Genomic DNA, 16236 nt, shown 5'->3' with positions numbered 1-16236 from the left:
TCCGATTAAAATAGATATGGGCGACTTGGAACATTAGCACCACCCGCCTAGCTTCACAATTGCACCCAAATATTAAAAAATGAAGGGAAGCAGTTTTCTGTCCGAGAGTGTGGCCTACGTCCGCACTCCCCATGTGTCTATCTTTCTCCTTCTCAAAATAAGGGGGTAAAGGTGTCTTTTCATATGGGGAGAGAGATAGACTCATGGGAGTGTTGGTGTAGGCCACACATCCCCCGATAGAGTTCTTTTTCCCAAAAGGATATACAAAAAAATATTTTCTTATTGATATCCTGTGAGGTTCCACTTAATTTGTAATCTTTTTTTTTTTCTCTATAGTATAATATTTATTTTTTTCATTAAAGCTACATGTTGTCATTTCACATATGTACTTGAAAAATGTGCAAGATAATTATAATTTTTTATTATGATATCATGATAAATCATTCAAGTTATTTTTAAAAACCCTTTAATAAACTTTGGGGGGAAAACAAGGGGCAATTAAAAGAATGTGTCAAGTTCTAACAACAATAACAACAAACTCAGCCTTATCCCAACTTAATGGGGTCGGCTACATGGATTCAAACGAACAAAGTAGGTAAAAACTACTAAGTGAAAGAGAAAAATAGGAAAATGTTATAAAAAGTGAAAAAAGAAAAATGACAAATGAACATAGGAAGATACAAAAAAAGTGAAAGAAGAAAAAGGCATAGCCCAACAAATCAGGAGAATCTCAGCTAATTAGGGTCTACTACATGAACCTTTGTCCTCTAATAGGCTCTATCCGAGATCATACACGGCATGAGACCTAGACCATGCATGTCCTTTCTCACAACTTCTCTTATGGTCATTTTTGGCTTGCTCCTCGCTCTTTTAGGTCTATCAATCGGAATAATATCACTCCTTACTAGGGCGTCCCTAGGCCTCTGTTGAACATTACCAAACCACCTCAGACGACTCTCTCTCGGAGCTTGTCATTGATCGGAGCAACTCTCAAGTCAGCTCTGATACGATCATTCCTTACTTTCTTAACATCTTCATCTCTGCCACTCAAAGTTTCTCAATATGACACTTCTTAACCGCCCAACATTCTGCCCATATGAAATGCTAAAAGATAAGAAGATGAAATTTTGAACCCCTGGTGGTACAGACTACAAAACTCCCTCGGTATAAGAGTCATTTCATGTCCAAGTATATCCCATGTCATCAGTTAACATTGAGTTCTTGATGGAATATTAATTTTGTGTTATTTAAAAAATCAAAGGGTGTACAAGTTTTTTAAAACTTCGAGTTATTCTTATTTTAGGCAAAGTACACGGTGTGTACACATAATTTTTCCTTATATTTATGTCCTGAAATCATTATTTCTAATGACATGCAATGTAACAACTGTATAAACAGAATGTTCGATCCTAGCCCTAGTCGAGATCGATTTTGGGTGAAAACCAATGGAACAAACTTATAAATCTGTTAAATAAATTCATGAAAAATCAAAATAAATCATTTATTAAACAATTTTGAGTTTGATTGCCACATATTCCAACAATGAACTCCAGACAAATGCAAAGAAACCCAATTATCAAGTCACACTTCGGAAGCTAGGGTTTCAAGAATTGGGATTGGATAGGCGAGGCCGACTCGGCTCCTTCGATTCTTGTTCGAAAACTAGGTTTACAACATGTTTTTGCTGATTTCCACCGATTTCTAATCGACCTGGACCGATTCTGGGTTTTTAAACCCTGTTTGAGATGTCCTCTTGGGGCTTCGACGACCATGGTCTCTCAGGTACTGAGTGAAATCATCGAGGTATTGATCCTGGCGAGCTTTGTTGTTGAATATCTCTTGCATCTCTCTAGCTTGGGCCTTGAAGAACTCGGCCTTCTCCACCATAACAATCCTTAACGATTCCGCCACTGAGTCCTTACTCAACCACCCGTCTCGTTCGTCCCTCGGAATCTCTAACCCGATCTTCTTCCCTTCCAACAGCCGAGCATTCAACGGTTGATCGCTCACTAGAGGTAATAGTATTAGGGGACAACCCAAGCCAAAAGCTTCGATGATGGAACTCCAACCACAGTGAGTTACGAAAGAACCAATTGACGGGTGCGCCAATACCTTGAGTTGCGGTGCCCAACCACGACAAATGAAACCCCCGTCCCCGGTTCGCTCCTCAAAACCGGACGGCAACACGCAAGCAGACCCGGTTGAGCCAGGTGGCGTCCTTAATACCCAAAAGAATGGTAACCCGGACAACTCTAACCCAAGAGTAAACTCGTTTGTTTCATCTTGACTCAGTGTTGCCTCGCTGCCGAGAGCTATATAAACCACCGATCCTTCCTTCTGTTTGTCCAGCCACTCGCGGATTCCGATCCAACGGTCATCTGCATCATCGTCACCATCTCCGGTATCTTGTGTCACAGGCGAAAGGAAACCCACCGGAATAACTGGTGTCCGAAAAAGTTCCCCTTGGAGAAGATGGATCCACTCAGGCTCGAATTCAGTACAGCTTCGCAAGGCCACGACGTTGCAGCCGTCGATCGGCGAGCGGAAACGAATCCTATCTGAGACATCGGAAACATTCGCAGCTGCGGCAGCGCCGCCAGCAAATATTCTTAGAATCTCGTGGAGACGAAACGCCAAATTGGAAGGGGCAGGAACCCACTTGGGAGGAACAGTGTAGTGCTCTGGTTTCGATCTCGGGTTTTGAATAGCGATTGTTGAAGCCTTCGGCCGTGGTGGTCCATAGAAGGCAATCGTTGCTGCGGTGAGCGGAGAGAAGAAAGCACATGGCACGCCCAGTCTGGACGCGATGGGTGGCAACCAGTGAGGACCGAAGTCGTAAATAATCCAATCCGGAGGGGAGATCTCAAGAATACGAGCTAAAGGTAGCTCCAGACCATCGAAGGCTTTCTTAATGTAAGGAGCCATTTCGACGGAGACGTCAGAGGTGGCCTCGGCGTTCTCTGGCAAGCCATCGACTTTAGGTAAGGAGAGTTCCACAAAACTGATGAGGGGCGCTAGATTTGTTGGAAGTTTTGGGAGCCTAGCGATGTTTCTGGGCGTGGACACGAAAGATATGCGGTGACCTCTCTGGGCTAAGCTTTTAGAAAATTCCAGAAAGGGTATCATATGACCGAAAGCTAACCATGGGAACATAACAATTTGAAGCTCATCCTGGTCAGCCATGAATGAATGAACTGGAATGGTATCTAGTCTCTGTACTTTCTGAATTCCCAATGAGCAATCCATTTGGATTCTGGAGTGTCAAGGTCAATATATAGCGCCCATCATTTTGGACTTGTTTAATACAATAATGCATCAGAAAGTTATCAAAAACAAAGATTTTCATTGAACTAAACATAATTTAATAGCAACAAAGTTGATAATATAATAATAGAAAATACTATAGTTATAATTAATTTACACATATTTTATGTTTTATGTGACTTGCTATTGTGGAAAGTAACAGTTCTATTCATGCTGTAATATATAATATTAATATGTCATTGTCTTCATAAGACACAACATGAGGACGACGACGACTTATCTCTCTGAGATCAATGGTCTCAACCTTTAAATTAGAATCTTTTATCTTGCAGCTGTATATCATTATCTAATCTAAAAAGGGCAATTATTATCACTATCCGACACTTAGTCTATATTTATTAAAATTATTCTATTTTAAATTTCTTTTTTGAAACTACTTACTTTTAAACTTTTACATCCTCTTTTACCTTTATATTTTTAAATATCCAGATTACCCTTCCTTTTCCCTTAAAAACGGATTCGGCTCCTCTCCAGCGCAAAGGTCCAGCGCACATGTACTCAGCTATACGAACGGTTCAATTAATTAAGCACAAGAACTCGTATTTGCCTGTGATGGAGAGGATTATTCGCAGAAAATTCAATTCCTTCTCACAATCGAGCGCCAAACGAAATTGCAGAGACAAAATGGCAGTCAAAATTATCAACATTCACCAAAGCCTGCAATTCTTACATTCTCAAGTACAACATTCACAAAAAAGAAACCCAAGATACGAAAGAAACAGAAATAATATAACCCACTTGGAAGAGGATTCAAATCCTTGTGTAATATCTTGGACTCATTATTCTCATACAGTTCAACAAACCGCTGCAATTCAACCGTGGGTGACGCCGGATTCTCATCTTCAACAGGCTTCTTTTTGGCCAGAAGAGCAGTCAAATCTCCGGAAACACAAATATGCCCAACTTTACGGCTCCTCTCAATATCTCTGTTCCAATTCAAAACAAACCCAGAACGCCTAGAGCCCGAATCTCCCTTACTCAATTGACAAACATAAGATCCCCAAACAACAACAGCCTTGGAAGCCATTACAGACAAGCTGTTCGGTCACAAAACTCACTGGATAGGCTTCATAATGCTTCTCATTCCGAAGAACAGAATGCATTAATGCAAACCCAGTACGGAATTTTTTAGAGAACAAGACTAAATAGCAGTAGAACCCACCAACGCTGGTGGAGTGCGTATTTCAAGTAAGGAATTGGGTTGAACTGGTGTACAGAGACTGACAATCAAAGGCCAGGAAAGAGAAGTAGGTGGGAGGGCAGTAGATCGTCTGTCGCAGGTGGAGAGGATTAGAAGAAGGCAAGAATGCAGATAGAGAACTCCGCCGCAGGTGAAGAGGATTCGAAGAGGCGAGAGTACTAAAATGGAGAACTCCGTCGTAGGTGGTTGAACTCGCACTTCGATGCCACCGCCGGTGGAGATGAGCCGATTCGAAGAGGGAACTCGCGTGAACGTCTCTGCAATTTCGTTTGGCCCTCAATTGTGAGAAGGAATTCAATTTTCTGCAGAATAATCCTCTCCATCGCAGGCAAATACGAGTTTCTGTGTTTAATTAATTCGAACCATTGGATATAGTCGAGTACACATGTCATTCATCTGTGCCGCGAGCTGGACAATTTCCAGGGCACCCCTGCGCTGGAGAGGAGCCGAATCCCCTAATAACCTGCTAATCTATTTAACCCACCATTCTTCTTCTATGTTTTAGTATTTTTGTCATTAAAATAGTAAAAACTGAAAGCACCCACCCGCTTCTTCTCTCTCACATTTTTTACTCCATTCGTTTTGTTTTTTCTTCAATTCTTCTATTTAATTAATTTTTTAAAGAGAGCCGATCTGTTCCATGGTTTTAGTGCACGGTATCGGGTGCTTTGAAGAGAGTCGATCTGTTCCATGGTTTTAGTGCACGATATCGGAACGGGTATCGGTAACCTGCAAAACCGATATGATACTGATACGGTATCAGCCTAGATCGACTGTATCAGACAAAATTACCCTTGAATCTCCTTAAAAAATGAGTTTTCTGACCATTTTACTTATTCTCCGTACGGTGCTATTGATACGGTATCGGTGACTAGTAAAACCAGTCTGTATCGCCTGATACGGACAATACGATACCGATACGTAGAACCATGATTTGTTCGAAGAACTATGAGGCTGAAATTAATTAAATAAAAAAATTTGAAGAAAAAAAAAACAAATGGAGTAAAAATCGGGAGAGAGAAGAAGCGGGTGGGTGCTTTCAATTTTTACTATTTTAATAACAAAAATAGTAAAAAACAGAAGAAGAATGGTAGATTAAATAGATTAGCTAGTTACTAGGTGAAAAGAAGGGCAATATTGGTATTTAAAAATATGAGGGTAGAAGGAGATATAAAAGTTTAAAAGTAGGATAGTTTTAGAAAAGAAGTTTAAGGTAGGATAGTTTTAGTAAATATATAGGATAGTTTTAGTAAATGGAGAGTCGAAAATCAGTGTCCTTCCCGTGTTTGAATCGATTTAGGGGTTTTTTAATCAAAAATTTTAGTTTTCGAAAACTATTCGAATCGATCCGAAAGATAAGCAGATTCGGATTCGAATAGTTCCATTTTGGATCGGTACTATAAAACCATCCTAAAATCTCTACGAACATCAAACGAGGTGTATCTGCTCCCAAATGACTGGATATACCTGGGTTGTAAAAACCAGACTGGGAAATGGTCAGTGCCGATTCTGGTCCGAATCAGATTGGAATTGACTTGAATGAAAAAACCCCTAAAAATCGGTAGATCTGTGGAATATTGCAACGGTTCTGGTGTTTATCTAGCCGTTGTTAGTGAATGGGGTTTATTAATGAACAATGGAAATGAATTATTAGATCCTTGTAGGCATTCATTCACTCTCTGCTGATAATATACATGGGTGACCCAAGTGGGTACCCCAATTCTGATCCGTGTGGGTCTAAGGGGATCCATATTGATCGACCCATGAGCGGGTAATTTCCAAGAAGAGAGAGAGAGTAATCCATATTGATACGCATTTTGGTCTTTATTGGTTTATACATGTAGTTTTACATTTATTAGTTGTTACTTATTATATTTATTGATATTCACTCATAATTAAAATCAAGCAGTATTTATATAAGACAAAAAAAAATCAAGTAGCATTTATGTATTTAAAAATTGATAAGACTCGTCTAGTTAAAAGGGATTTGGGTTAAAAAATCGAGTCTTGCTTGACTCGGGCAAGTCAATAGATACCGAGTCATGTCATTTTTCACCTTGGCCGAGTCTACATGACACTTGACCATGTTTTCTAAAATTTTGACTCGAGTCGGGTGACTTGGTCGAGTCAAAACCTGATTTTCCAACTATGCTTTAAACCTTAAAAAGCACATATAAATCCGTATCTGAGCATTTATACAGAAAATTTTAAAAAAAAAGTTTTTTTTTAATTAAACATACGCTCGGCTCCGAATGTGGAAAAAATGGGATCTTAATTCTTCCTTAATTTCTAAAGAAGTTAAATTCACAAATTTTTTTAACTATATTTTTATCTTATTTTCAAAAGTTAGTTACGGATCTTGATGTTTTAACCTTAGTTAGTAAGTTCGGAACGGCAATTGAACGGGACGGATACGTCGGCAATTAACGGACTAGACGGTAATAATACTTTTCAAAAATCCGCTTCATAAAATGCATACGGTAATAATACGATACAGCGTTTAATACGGGTATAATACGGCATAGACGGCAATAATACTTTAAAAAACGGACATATATTCATTATATAACATGCATTCATCACCTAATAAACAAAATAATATCATGATTTTATGAACTAAAATAAACACAATAATATAATATGCTATATAACATCTCTAAGATTATCATTTAACATACCAAAATATCAATAATCTACAAGAAATGAATGTAGATTGTCGAAAATGAGATGAGCAAGTTGATTACCTTATCATTAAATCATTCTTCCAACATTACATTTCTTATTATCTACAATGAGATAACCATATATTTTTAACCAGATGTGTTCTTGTAAAGGGGATGAGTTCCCACTTCCCACTAATTAACCAACACAAGACAAGAGGGAGAGTTCCATATATGGATCTCCACTGTACACATTAGCTACAAGAGACAGAAAAACAAGAATAAAATAGAATAGAGATTGAGCCGTTCTCGCCAATATCACACCGGATTCATTTGCTTCACTACCACCATCAAAGTTCAAAGACCGAGAGAAACAAGAGGAGAGTACAAGACTTAAGTATCGCTTTGTTGAACGGAGATGGGGAGGATGATTGGAGATGGAGGGCGGCTCGTTGCCTTACGGTTGGATGTTCAACGCAAATCGAAAGGGACGAAAGGAAAGTGAAATCGTTTCCCTAAATTCTAATCTTTTGGGTATTTTTTTTATTTTAAAAAAAACGTATAATACGTATAATACACGTATTATACGAGTATAATACTCGCTCGATTAAAAAAATGCATTTTTTTATAAAAATATGAAAAAATACGGAGACCGGAGTATTATACGTTTAAAAATTCGGGTACGCGTATTTACTAACTAAGGTTTTAACACACAAGAGACACCAATTATTGCGCACTGGAATACTTTTGGAGCTTGAGTTACTGGCCTATTGTGTTAAGCCCAGCTTGAGCTCACCACCTTGAATTTAGGCTACTCTAACCATAGTTAGTAAGTTCGGGAACGGCAACAATATGGGAACGGATACGTACGGCAGTCAAATGAACTGTACGGCAATAATACTTTTCAAAAAATCCGGCGCAATAAAACGGTACGGCAATAATACGATACATGTTTAATACATGTATAATACGGTTGCCCTGTAAAAATTCAGGAGCAAAAATATGGGCATATATTCACTATGCAATAGACATGTACACATGAGAAACACAATAATAGCATTTACTGATGTGCCTAAATATATAGTTTGATTGGTTAACAAGCCTAGATTCATTACATTTTTTATTGTAGGGATTAGAATGGTCAATCAAAAGGGATGATTGAAATGAATATTGCATATCCCTGTTAAAGTCCAAAAAATAACAGTATGAAAATACCCTCAGGAAACCAATTCGAACACAATTCAAAAATGGGATCTACAACTCAATTGCCAATTCAGGTCAAGCTTCTCATCTTTGGTTTCTTCCTTGCTTTCCTCCTCTTGATGTTCAGGTCAAGCTCCTCTTGCTTTCCTCCTTGCTTCAAGAACACTTTATACAAAACTTTCCTGTGTAAAAATAATGAGTGTGGGCATTGATTCTAGGGGGCTACAAATAGTCAGGCAGGATATCAGTGGCCGAGAATTGGAAGATCAGTTGATAATCCTGGGAGAAATCAAGGGAGGGGATTCTTAAATAAAAATGATTGGCATAACTTACCGCAGAACTTAAATAATACAATGGCTTGAATGACTTGAAGTACAGAAGAGAATTTGATGGGAAAATTGCGGTGCTTGTGGTTGATTAGGAAATCAATTTAATTGTGAATTTCATGTTCATTTGGTTTGGTCAGGATGTAAATAAGCCAAGTGATGCAGAACATGATTAGGCCTTGATATGCTGGTCAGTCCACATGGGTCTATCTGAGGGTTCAGTGGGTCATCCGACTCATCTCAGAACAAGGGCATGGTTTATTGAAACTTCAAAGGCATAGTGATGTACATTTTCAACTTTTATATTTAATTATTAGCTTTGTTCTATTTGATTATTGTTGTTTTGGGTTGATTTAAAGTTTGAGTTTAATTTGATTTAGTTTAGTCTAAGCAGTTTTGGGTTGATTTAAAGTTTAATTTGATGTTTTCTCCCACCATTCGTCCAAGCTCAGATTCACTACTCAACCTCAAACACCACCCCACAAGGATTAAGTTTGAACCCTCCACATGATGGGAGAAAACATCCCTGATAAACTCAAGCCCAAACCACACAAACATGCGTGTCTCATGGTTGATGGAGAAGAATGGACGAGGGAAGAAGGTTTTAGAAAATACCTTAAGCACCGCTGCAATCTCCGGCTTGACGATCGCAAAAAACACCACTGCAATCGCCGGCAGGGCAGAACGGAAGAAGAGGAAGACGAGATAGAGATGAATGGAGAACGGGAACCGGGAAGAGAACCAGCCGCTGGAGAAGAGGAATGGACAGCGTTGGGTACTTGGGTAGATTTTAGGTTTTTTCATCTAACGGTTATATTGAATTGTAAGTTTCTTTTAATCTAACGGTTAAGATAGAATTTCTTTTTTTTTTTTATATATATATACATGTAAAAGTATAATGCGCATATTATTCGAGTATCAATCAGCAACCCTTAAAATACACATATTTATCCGAATCTAAAGTATTATATGCAATATGGCATATTTTTCATCCAAACGTTCGGATACGCATATAATACGCGTATTTACTAACTATGACTCTAACTATCTTGCCTCCTTCGAAGGTTCTTGTCCTTTTAGTTTTTATTTCATTGAATTTGTATATTTCGGTGATTTTTAATCCCCATTGTTCTGAGTACGCATCATTGTTGCTCTCCGTGGCTCCGTGGGGTAGCAGTGTTGTGCACAGATACATGAACCTCCAACAGCGTTTCATGACAAGCTCTCCACACTTCTTTTTCTTCGTAATACTTTGGGTTTCTATCATAATTTTTTCTAACTCTCACCGACCTTTTAGTATTTTCCTTCATGATTTTACCTCTTATCTAGGGTAGATTTCCACTCTTTTCTCATTATTTTGAATTGTCGTTTTTATCCTTATCCTTTTTAAGCATTTTAATTTAATTACGTTAATCCTTTTTAAGCATTTTAATTTAATTAGTTTTTTTCTCCTTAGTTTAGGATTATTTAGCTGCTCTCATCACCATGTTATTAAGTTTTCCTATTGTTTTGGGCGTTAGATCCATTCCCCAAAATTTGGAATCCACTTTTCGATAAGAGAGAATATCTGAAGAGAATTTCCAGACAATGACTAGATGAAATCGGAGTTTCATGGCAGTTTTGTAAATTGTTTGTAAACACATTTAAATATTATTATTAAATAATTCTTTTTTTTTAAATTATAATTGTTTTATATCTAATCAATGGTTGAGATTCTATGTACTGGCTATTTTGACGGATTAGGGTTTTCAACGATTATATTTTTCATACTCGAAATTCCATTATGCAATGTTAAAGTGGAGGAATTTAAATATAATGTTTTTATCACTCAAGGGTTTACATGTATTTTCAATTGTTTCCTCCTCTAGTTCTTGTCTCTTCCATCGCCCGTGCAGAATAGCCAATTCAAGTACTACAATCTTAAATAGTGGATTTTGAAGTAATCATCGCCCACGTATTGTTATTGAAATCTAAAATACGTATGTTAGGGATGAGCATGACACACTATACATCACTATTTGTCATCTTTCCTCCTCTAGTTCTTGTCTCTTCCATTGCCCGTGCAGAATAGCCAATTCAAGTCCTAAATCTTTAAAGTGGATTTTGAATCTCACCTCCTATTATACATGCTTAAAAATACCCTTCTCCATATCTCCATGATGAGAAATACCCTACTCACCTTTGATTAAGAAAATTGGGTCTTAAATCTCTTTTGCAATTGGAGGACCCTAATAAAAGTGGGTTTTCACTAGCAAAACCTTAAAAAATATTTTTTCTCATCCTCCCCTGTCAAAAAGGATTTTAGAAGTCCAAGTACTTTGTCTTCATATGGCTCAACAATTTTAATTTGGCCTAAGCTAAGGCCTCTGTTTGCCACCTTGAAGAGTTTCATTTACCCAATCTCCTCTGGTTTCTCACGAGATGTAATTGTTAGTGGGTGTGGCCCATGTGCTATATCAACTCATATTTATACTATTTTGGGGTTATTATCTTTAGATAATTGATACTTATGGTTGGGATAGTCATGGACCAAGTGACGTAAGGAATGTGATAGCTATGAAATTATCATGAAATCACTCATTTTCATTAAAGAGAGCAATAGTTGTTAGTTACATGAAGTTGCTCTCTTTTATTAAAGAGAGTAATGATGACTAGTTATATGGGATTACTCTCTTTTATTAAAGAGAGTAATGTAACTATTGAGTTATTCTCTTTTATTTTGGTAGAATGAGTGTTTATAAACTGTTGAATTACTCTCCTTGATAGAAGGGATTAATAGGATGGTTCAAGAGACCTGGTTTGGACTATATTAGGGGTGTCAACCGGTCGGACTCGGTCGGGCCTAGCCAGACCTCACCAATTTTATAGGCTGCACCATGTCCGACCGTTTAGGCATTCGGGCTTGCCTTAGGCGGGCATGGTACGGTTTCATTTCGATCGATCGGTGTTCGGTCTTTAATCGGGGCAACCTTATTCGGGCTAAACGGGCCTAAACCGGGTCTAAAACGGGCTAATGAACCGTTTAACTCTAAACGGTGTGGGTTTACTAATTGACATGCAACCAGAATTTTAAATTCAAACCATCACATCGTTGGGCACTGACTGTACACCTCAACTCAAAATCAAATAAAACTTATCCCAGCTAAAATAGCTACAGAATACCGAATAGAAACACATCTAACAAAGTAAGTAGAGAAAAAAATAATAGCAGCACAACACCAAATAAAAACACTTCTAACAAACTAAGTAGAGGGTAATAAAAAAATAGCATCACAACACCAAATAAAAACACATCTAACACAGTAAGATCTAAAAACTAAAACTAAGTCTCATCTCACCTACGTTAAGTGTATCTAAATCTAACCAATAAATGTCAAAGACCAAAAAAAAAAAACAAAAAAAAAGAAATTTGGAGGGAAGGGGAGGGGAAGTTTATAAGTTAAAGGGTCGGGCTGCAACAAGGCGGTCTAGGTCGGGCCTGGAATCGATCGGTCCGATCGGGCGCCCGATGGGCTAAGACCCCACACCGGGACCGCCCGATTACTAAACATGTCGGGCTTAAGCCCGACGCGTTTAGTAATCGGGCTAGGGCCGGGCTTTAACCGGGCGGGCTCGGGCGGGCCGGGCCTAGAATTGACACTCCTACACTATATATATGGAGGAGAATTCTATCAAACTCCATCATTGTCTGAGGGACCAACAAAACAGAAAGACCTCTTGTGTTAAGATTTTCTGAGTTTTTCCAAGGCTGATTAGCGAGATGGCGGTACTGGAAGCAAGCGACAAAGATAGGTCCAATTGAATTTCCGCATACGAATTGAACTCAATAATACCATGTTACTTGTTGTATTTTCATCAGTAATCCCTCTGGTTTTCAAAAGTATAAATCCATCCATGCTTTCAAACTAACTTCCAGATTCACCTTTTTACTTTCTTTCTATTGTATTTATGTGTTTTATTCAAGTTTCAAAACGTGTTTTAAAACACTCTTCTCTTGCATGATTTTTATCTTCAAGGTTCGAACCTATGAACACCTCATTGTTTGCTTTAATAAAGTAAATCTTTTAACTCCACATTGCTCATGAAGAAATGTAACGATTAGCTTATATAGACTTATTAGGAATATAAGGATAGGGTTACTTGAAAAGATGTATCTCTACTCTCCCATGTCTGGGGTTAGTCTCGGGGTGCTTTTCACACACACACTCACAGATCAGGTCATGACAGTGTGGTGTGATGTATACGTGCGTTTGGGTTCAGTAATTTATATTTTTTGACATGAGACCAAGTGCTCTTGGGCTTAGTAATGACTTATATTTTTAAGTCATTGGCTTTAGTTTTTTGGACCTAGATTTAAGCCTAGAATAGACACTTCCTCTTGGAGATGTGTCTTTTCTTACATGTGGACCCATACCCATACGTGGGATAGGCCTAGAGTGATGGATTCAGATGGCCACACATGGCCACACATCATTTCGGACACATCCCTTTATATCGACACCTAGAATAGACACTTCCTCTTGTTTTCCTTTCTCTGGTTTTATTGAGTGTTGAGCACACCCCTTGGGATGTTCTTGGGTGACCTAGTGAGTGATTTCATTACTATTAGATAGCCTCACAATTTGAGGGTTATTTTATCTTGGGGGTTGATTGACAAGTAAACTCGTATGCATTTTTTTAAGAGGCCTCTACAACTTTAAGGAGAGTGTCCATTTGGCACAACTCAACCCATATCATGAGTTTCATAATTAAATCAAGTTGCACTGATGTAGAATCCAAATCAAGTGAAATTTGTATACTCTCATTCAATTGATGAATGTTACTGCATTTGGCACATATGAAATAAGTTTTATATTCTTTTAGTGTTGCATGTTACTGCATTTTCAAAACTATATTTTGCACATACCCCATGACTAATATTCTTTAAAACACCAAAACTATAATTTTAAAAGTTAAAATATTATTTACATCGATAAAACTATCCTTAATGACATTTAAGACCACAGATCCCAATTCACAAGTGTGCCATCCACCATTACCAAATGATGTCCTTGTCACATGGTAAACTTGGGTGGATCCACTACAAGGTGACAAATTTACACAAATATCACTACTTTAGCTACTCGCAAGGACAGTTCTTTTCAAAAAAAAAATCTAATGCCTCAATAATTTGGCATAGATAACTCTATATATTCACAATTAGACAGTGAATCCGAATATTAATTTCAAAAAAGCCAGATCTGGTCTCAAGGGAAAATTGATTATTTGCAAAAATTGTACTTCGCTACGTAATAGCTTGCGTCAGGCGAATGAGACGGACCCCAATTCTGCGTCTACGGCCATGGTGCTGCAGTGCTCCCCACATGCCTAGACCGGCCATACCGGCCACTTCTTCCACTGGGAATGTTGGGTATATTAATTCAAATTTCAATCCTTTCCTTTCCTTATCTTGAGTATTGAGACTCTTGACCGTGACACTTCGGATGGATTGCTCTTTGAGCTCGAATTGAGAAAGTACAGAGTACCAGATAGTCAGATCCCGTTCAAGTCTATTTCATGGCTGACCAGAATGAGATTCACATTGTGATGTTACCATGGTTAGCGTTTGGTCACATGATACCCTTTCTGGAGCTCTCTAAACTCTTAGCACAGAGAGGTCACCGTATATCTTTCGTGTCCACGCCCAGAAACATCGCTAGGCTCCCAAAACCTCCTCCAAATCTGGCGCCTCTCATCAGTTTTGTGAAGCTCTCTTTACCTCACGTCGATGGCTTGCCGGAGAACGCCGAGGCCACCTCCGACGTCTCCTACGAAAAGATCCCTTACCTTAAGAAGGCCTTCGATGGTCTAGAGCAACCATTAACTCGTATCCTTGAGATATCCCCTCCAGATTGGATTATTTACGACTTCCCTCCTCACTGGTTGCCACCCATTGCGTCCAGACTTGGCGTGCCATGTGCCTTCTTCTATACTTTAACCGCAGCCGCGATTGCTTTCTTTGTGCCACCACGGACGCAGGGTTCAACTACCGTTGATCAAATCGAACACTCGAGAACGAAACCAAAGCACTTCACTGCTCCTCCCAATTGGGTTCCTTTCCCTTCCGATGTGGCGTTTCGTCTCCATGAGATTCTAAGAATGTTTGATCGCGTCGATGCGAATGCTTCCGGAGTGTCCGATTTGTATCGTTTAAGCTCGACGATGAACGGCTGCAACATCGTGGTCGTGCGAAGCTGTATAGAATTCGAGGCTGAGTGGCTTAATCTTCTCCAAGGGGGATTTTTTCAGAAACCAGTTATTCCGGTGGGTTTATTTCCACCGGAGACAAAAGATACCGGAGATGCTGACGATGACGTAGATGAGCGTTGGATCGGAATCAGCGAGTGGCTTGACAAACAGAGGGAAGGATCGGTGGTGTATATAGCTCTCGGCAGCGAGGTAACACCGAGTCGAGATGAAATGAACGAGTTGGCTCTTGGGTTAGAGTTGTCCGGGTTGCCATTCTTTTGGGTAATAAGGATGTCACCTGGACCGACCGGGTCTGATTGCGTGTTGCCATCCGGTTTTGAGGAGCGAACCGGAGGTCAGGGTTTCATTTATCGTGGTTGGGCACCGCAACTGAAGGTATTGGCGCACCCTTCGGTTGGTTCTTTCGTGACTCACTGTGGTTGGAGTTCTATCATCGAAGGCTTTGCCTTGGGTTGTCCCCTTATATTACTGCCTCTATTGAACGATCAACCATTGAATGCTCGGCTGTTGCAAAGTAAGAAGATTGGGTTAGAGATTCCGAGGGACGAACGAGACGGGTCGTTGAGTAGGGACTCAGTGGCGGAATCGCTAAGGATTGTAATGGTGGAGAAGGCCGAGTTCTTCAAGGCCCAAGCTAGAGAAATGCAAGAGATATTCGGCAACAAAGCTCGTCAGGATCAATACGTCGATGATTTCACTCAATACCTCGAAGACCATGGCCGCCAATGCTCGCAATCGGTGAGGATCGAAGAGAAATCAATCGTGTTCGGCCAAAACATGTCCTTATAACCCTAGTTTCTTTTCAAAAATCGGAGGCCCAGATCAACCAACCCGGCCTATCCAATCCCGATTCTTGCAATCTTTTCTCAAGCAATGACAATGGTAACTTCCGAAGGGTGCCTTGATTTTGGGTTTCTTTGCGCTTATCCAAGGTTTATGTCACTATCAACCAATCTTTGTTGACTGGGCTGGCTCATCACAAGGAACTGGCTTAACTAACAACTTTATGGTTGGACCGGGCTTATAATTAATTATATGGGCTCAACTTGGCATACTTGATGGAACCAAACTGACCCAGCCCTTACTTTAGGGCTTGAGTTCGGGGCCTTACACGATCCAAACACCATACTAACCCAACCCTAAGATACGGATTATATAGTTGGATCGGATAGTAGATGGGGAAGAATTTCACATACCTAACATCTCTTCCACTCTGCTCAATTGGTTTATAAGATTTTGAGGTCATATCATGTGAGAAGGAGAGCGATAGAAA

General features: G+C 39.3%; 2 protein-coding genes across 2 annotated transcripts; one reads left to right on the top strand and one right to left on the bottom strand.

The window, feature by feature from the left end:
- Positions 1–1701: 1701 nt before the first annotated feature.
- On the bottom strand, positions 1702–3224 carry LOC122661758 (UDP-glycosyltransferase 91C1-like). The gene has a single exon (XM_043857262.1). It carries the CDS (start codon positions 3181–3183, stop codon positions 1702–1704), a length of 1482 nt encoding a protein of 493 aa, XP_043713197.1. The 5' UTR covers positions 3184–3224.
- Positions 3225–14199: 10975 nt separating this feature from the next.
- On the top strand, positions 14200–15752 carry LOC122661757 (UDP-glycosyltransferase 91C1-like). Its single transcript, XM_043857261.1, has one exon. It carries the CDS (start codon positions 14271–14273, stop codon positions 15750–15752), a length of 1482 nt encoding a protein of 493 aa, XP_043713196.1. The 5' UTR covers positions 14200–14270.
- Positions 15753–16236: the final 484 nt, after the last annotated feature.

The sequence above is a fragment of the Telopea speciosissima genome, chromosome 5 (genome assembly GCF_018873765.1).
Source record: "Telopea speciosissima isolate NSW1024214 ecotype Mountain lineage chromosome 5, Tspe_v1, whole genome shotgun sequence".
NCBI lineage: Eukaryota > Viridiplantae > Streptophyta > Magnoliopsida > Proteales > Proteaceae > Telopea > Telopea speciosissima.
The sequence above is the reverse complement of the archived record's forward strand: the minus strand, read 5'-3'. Positions and strand labels throughout refer to the sequence as shown.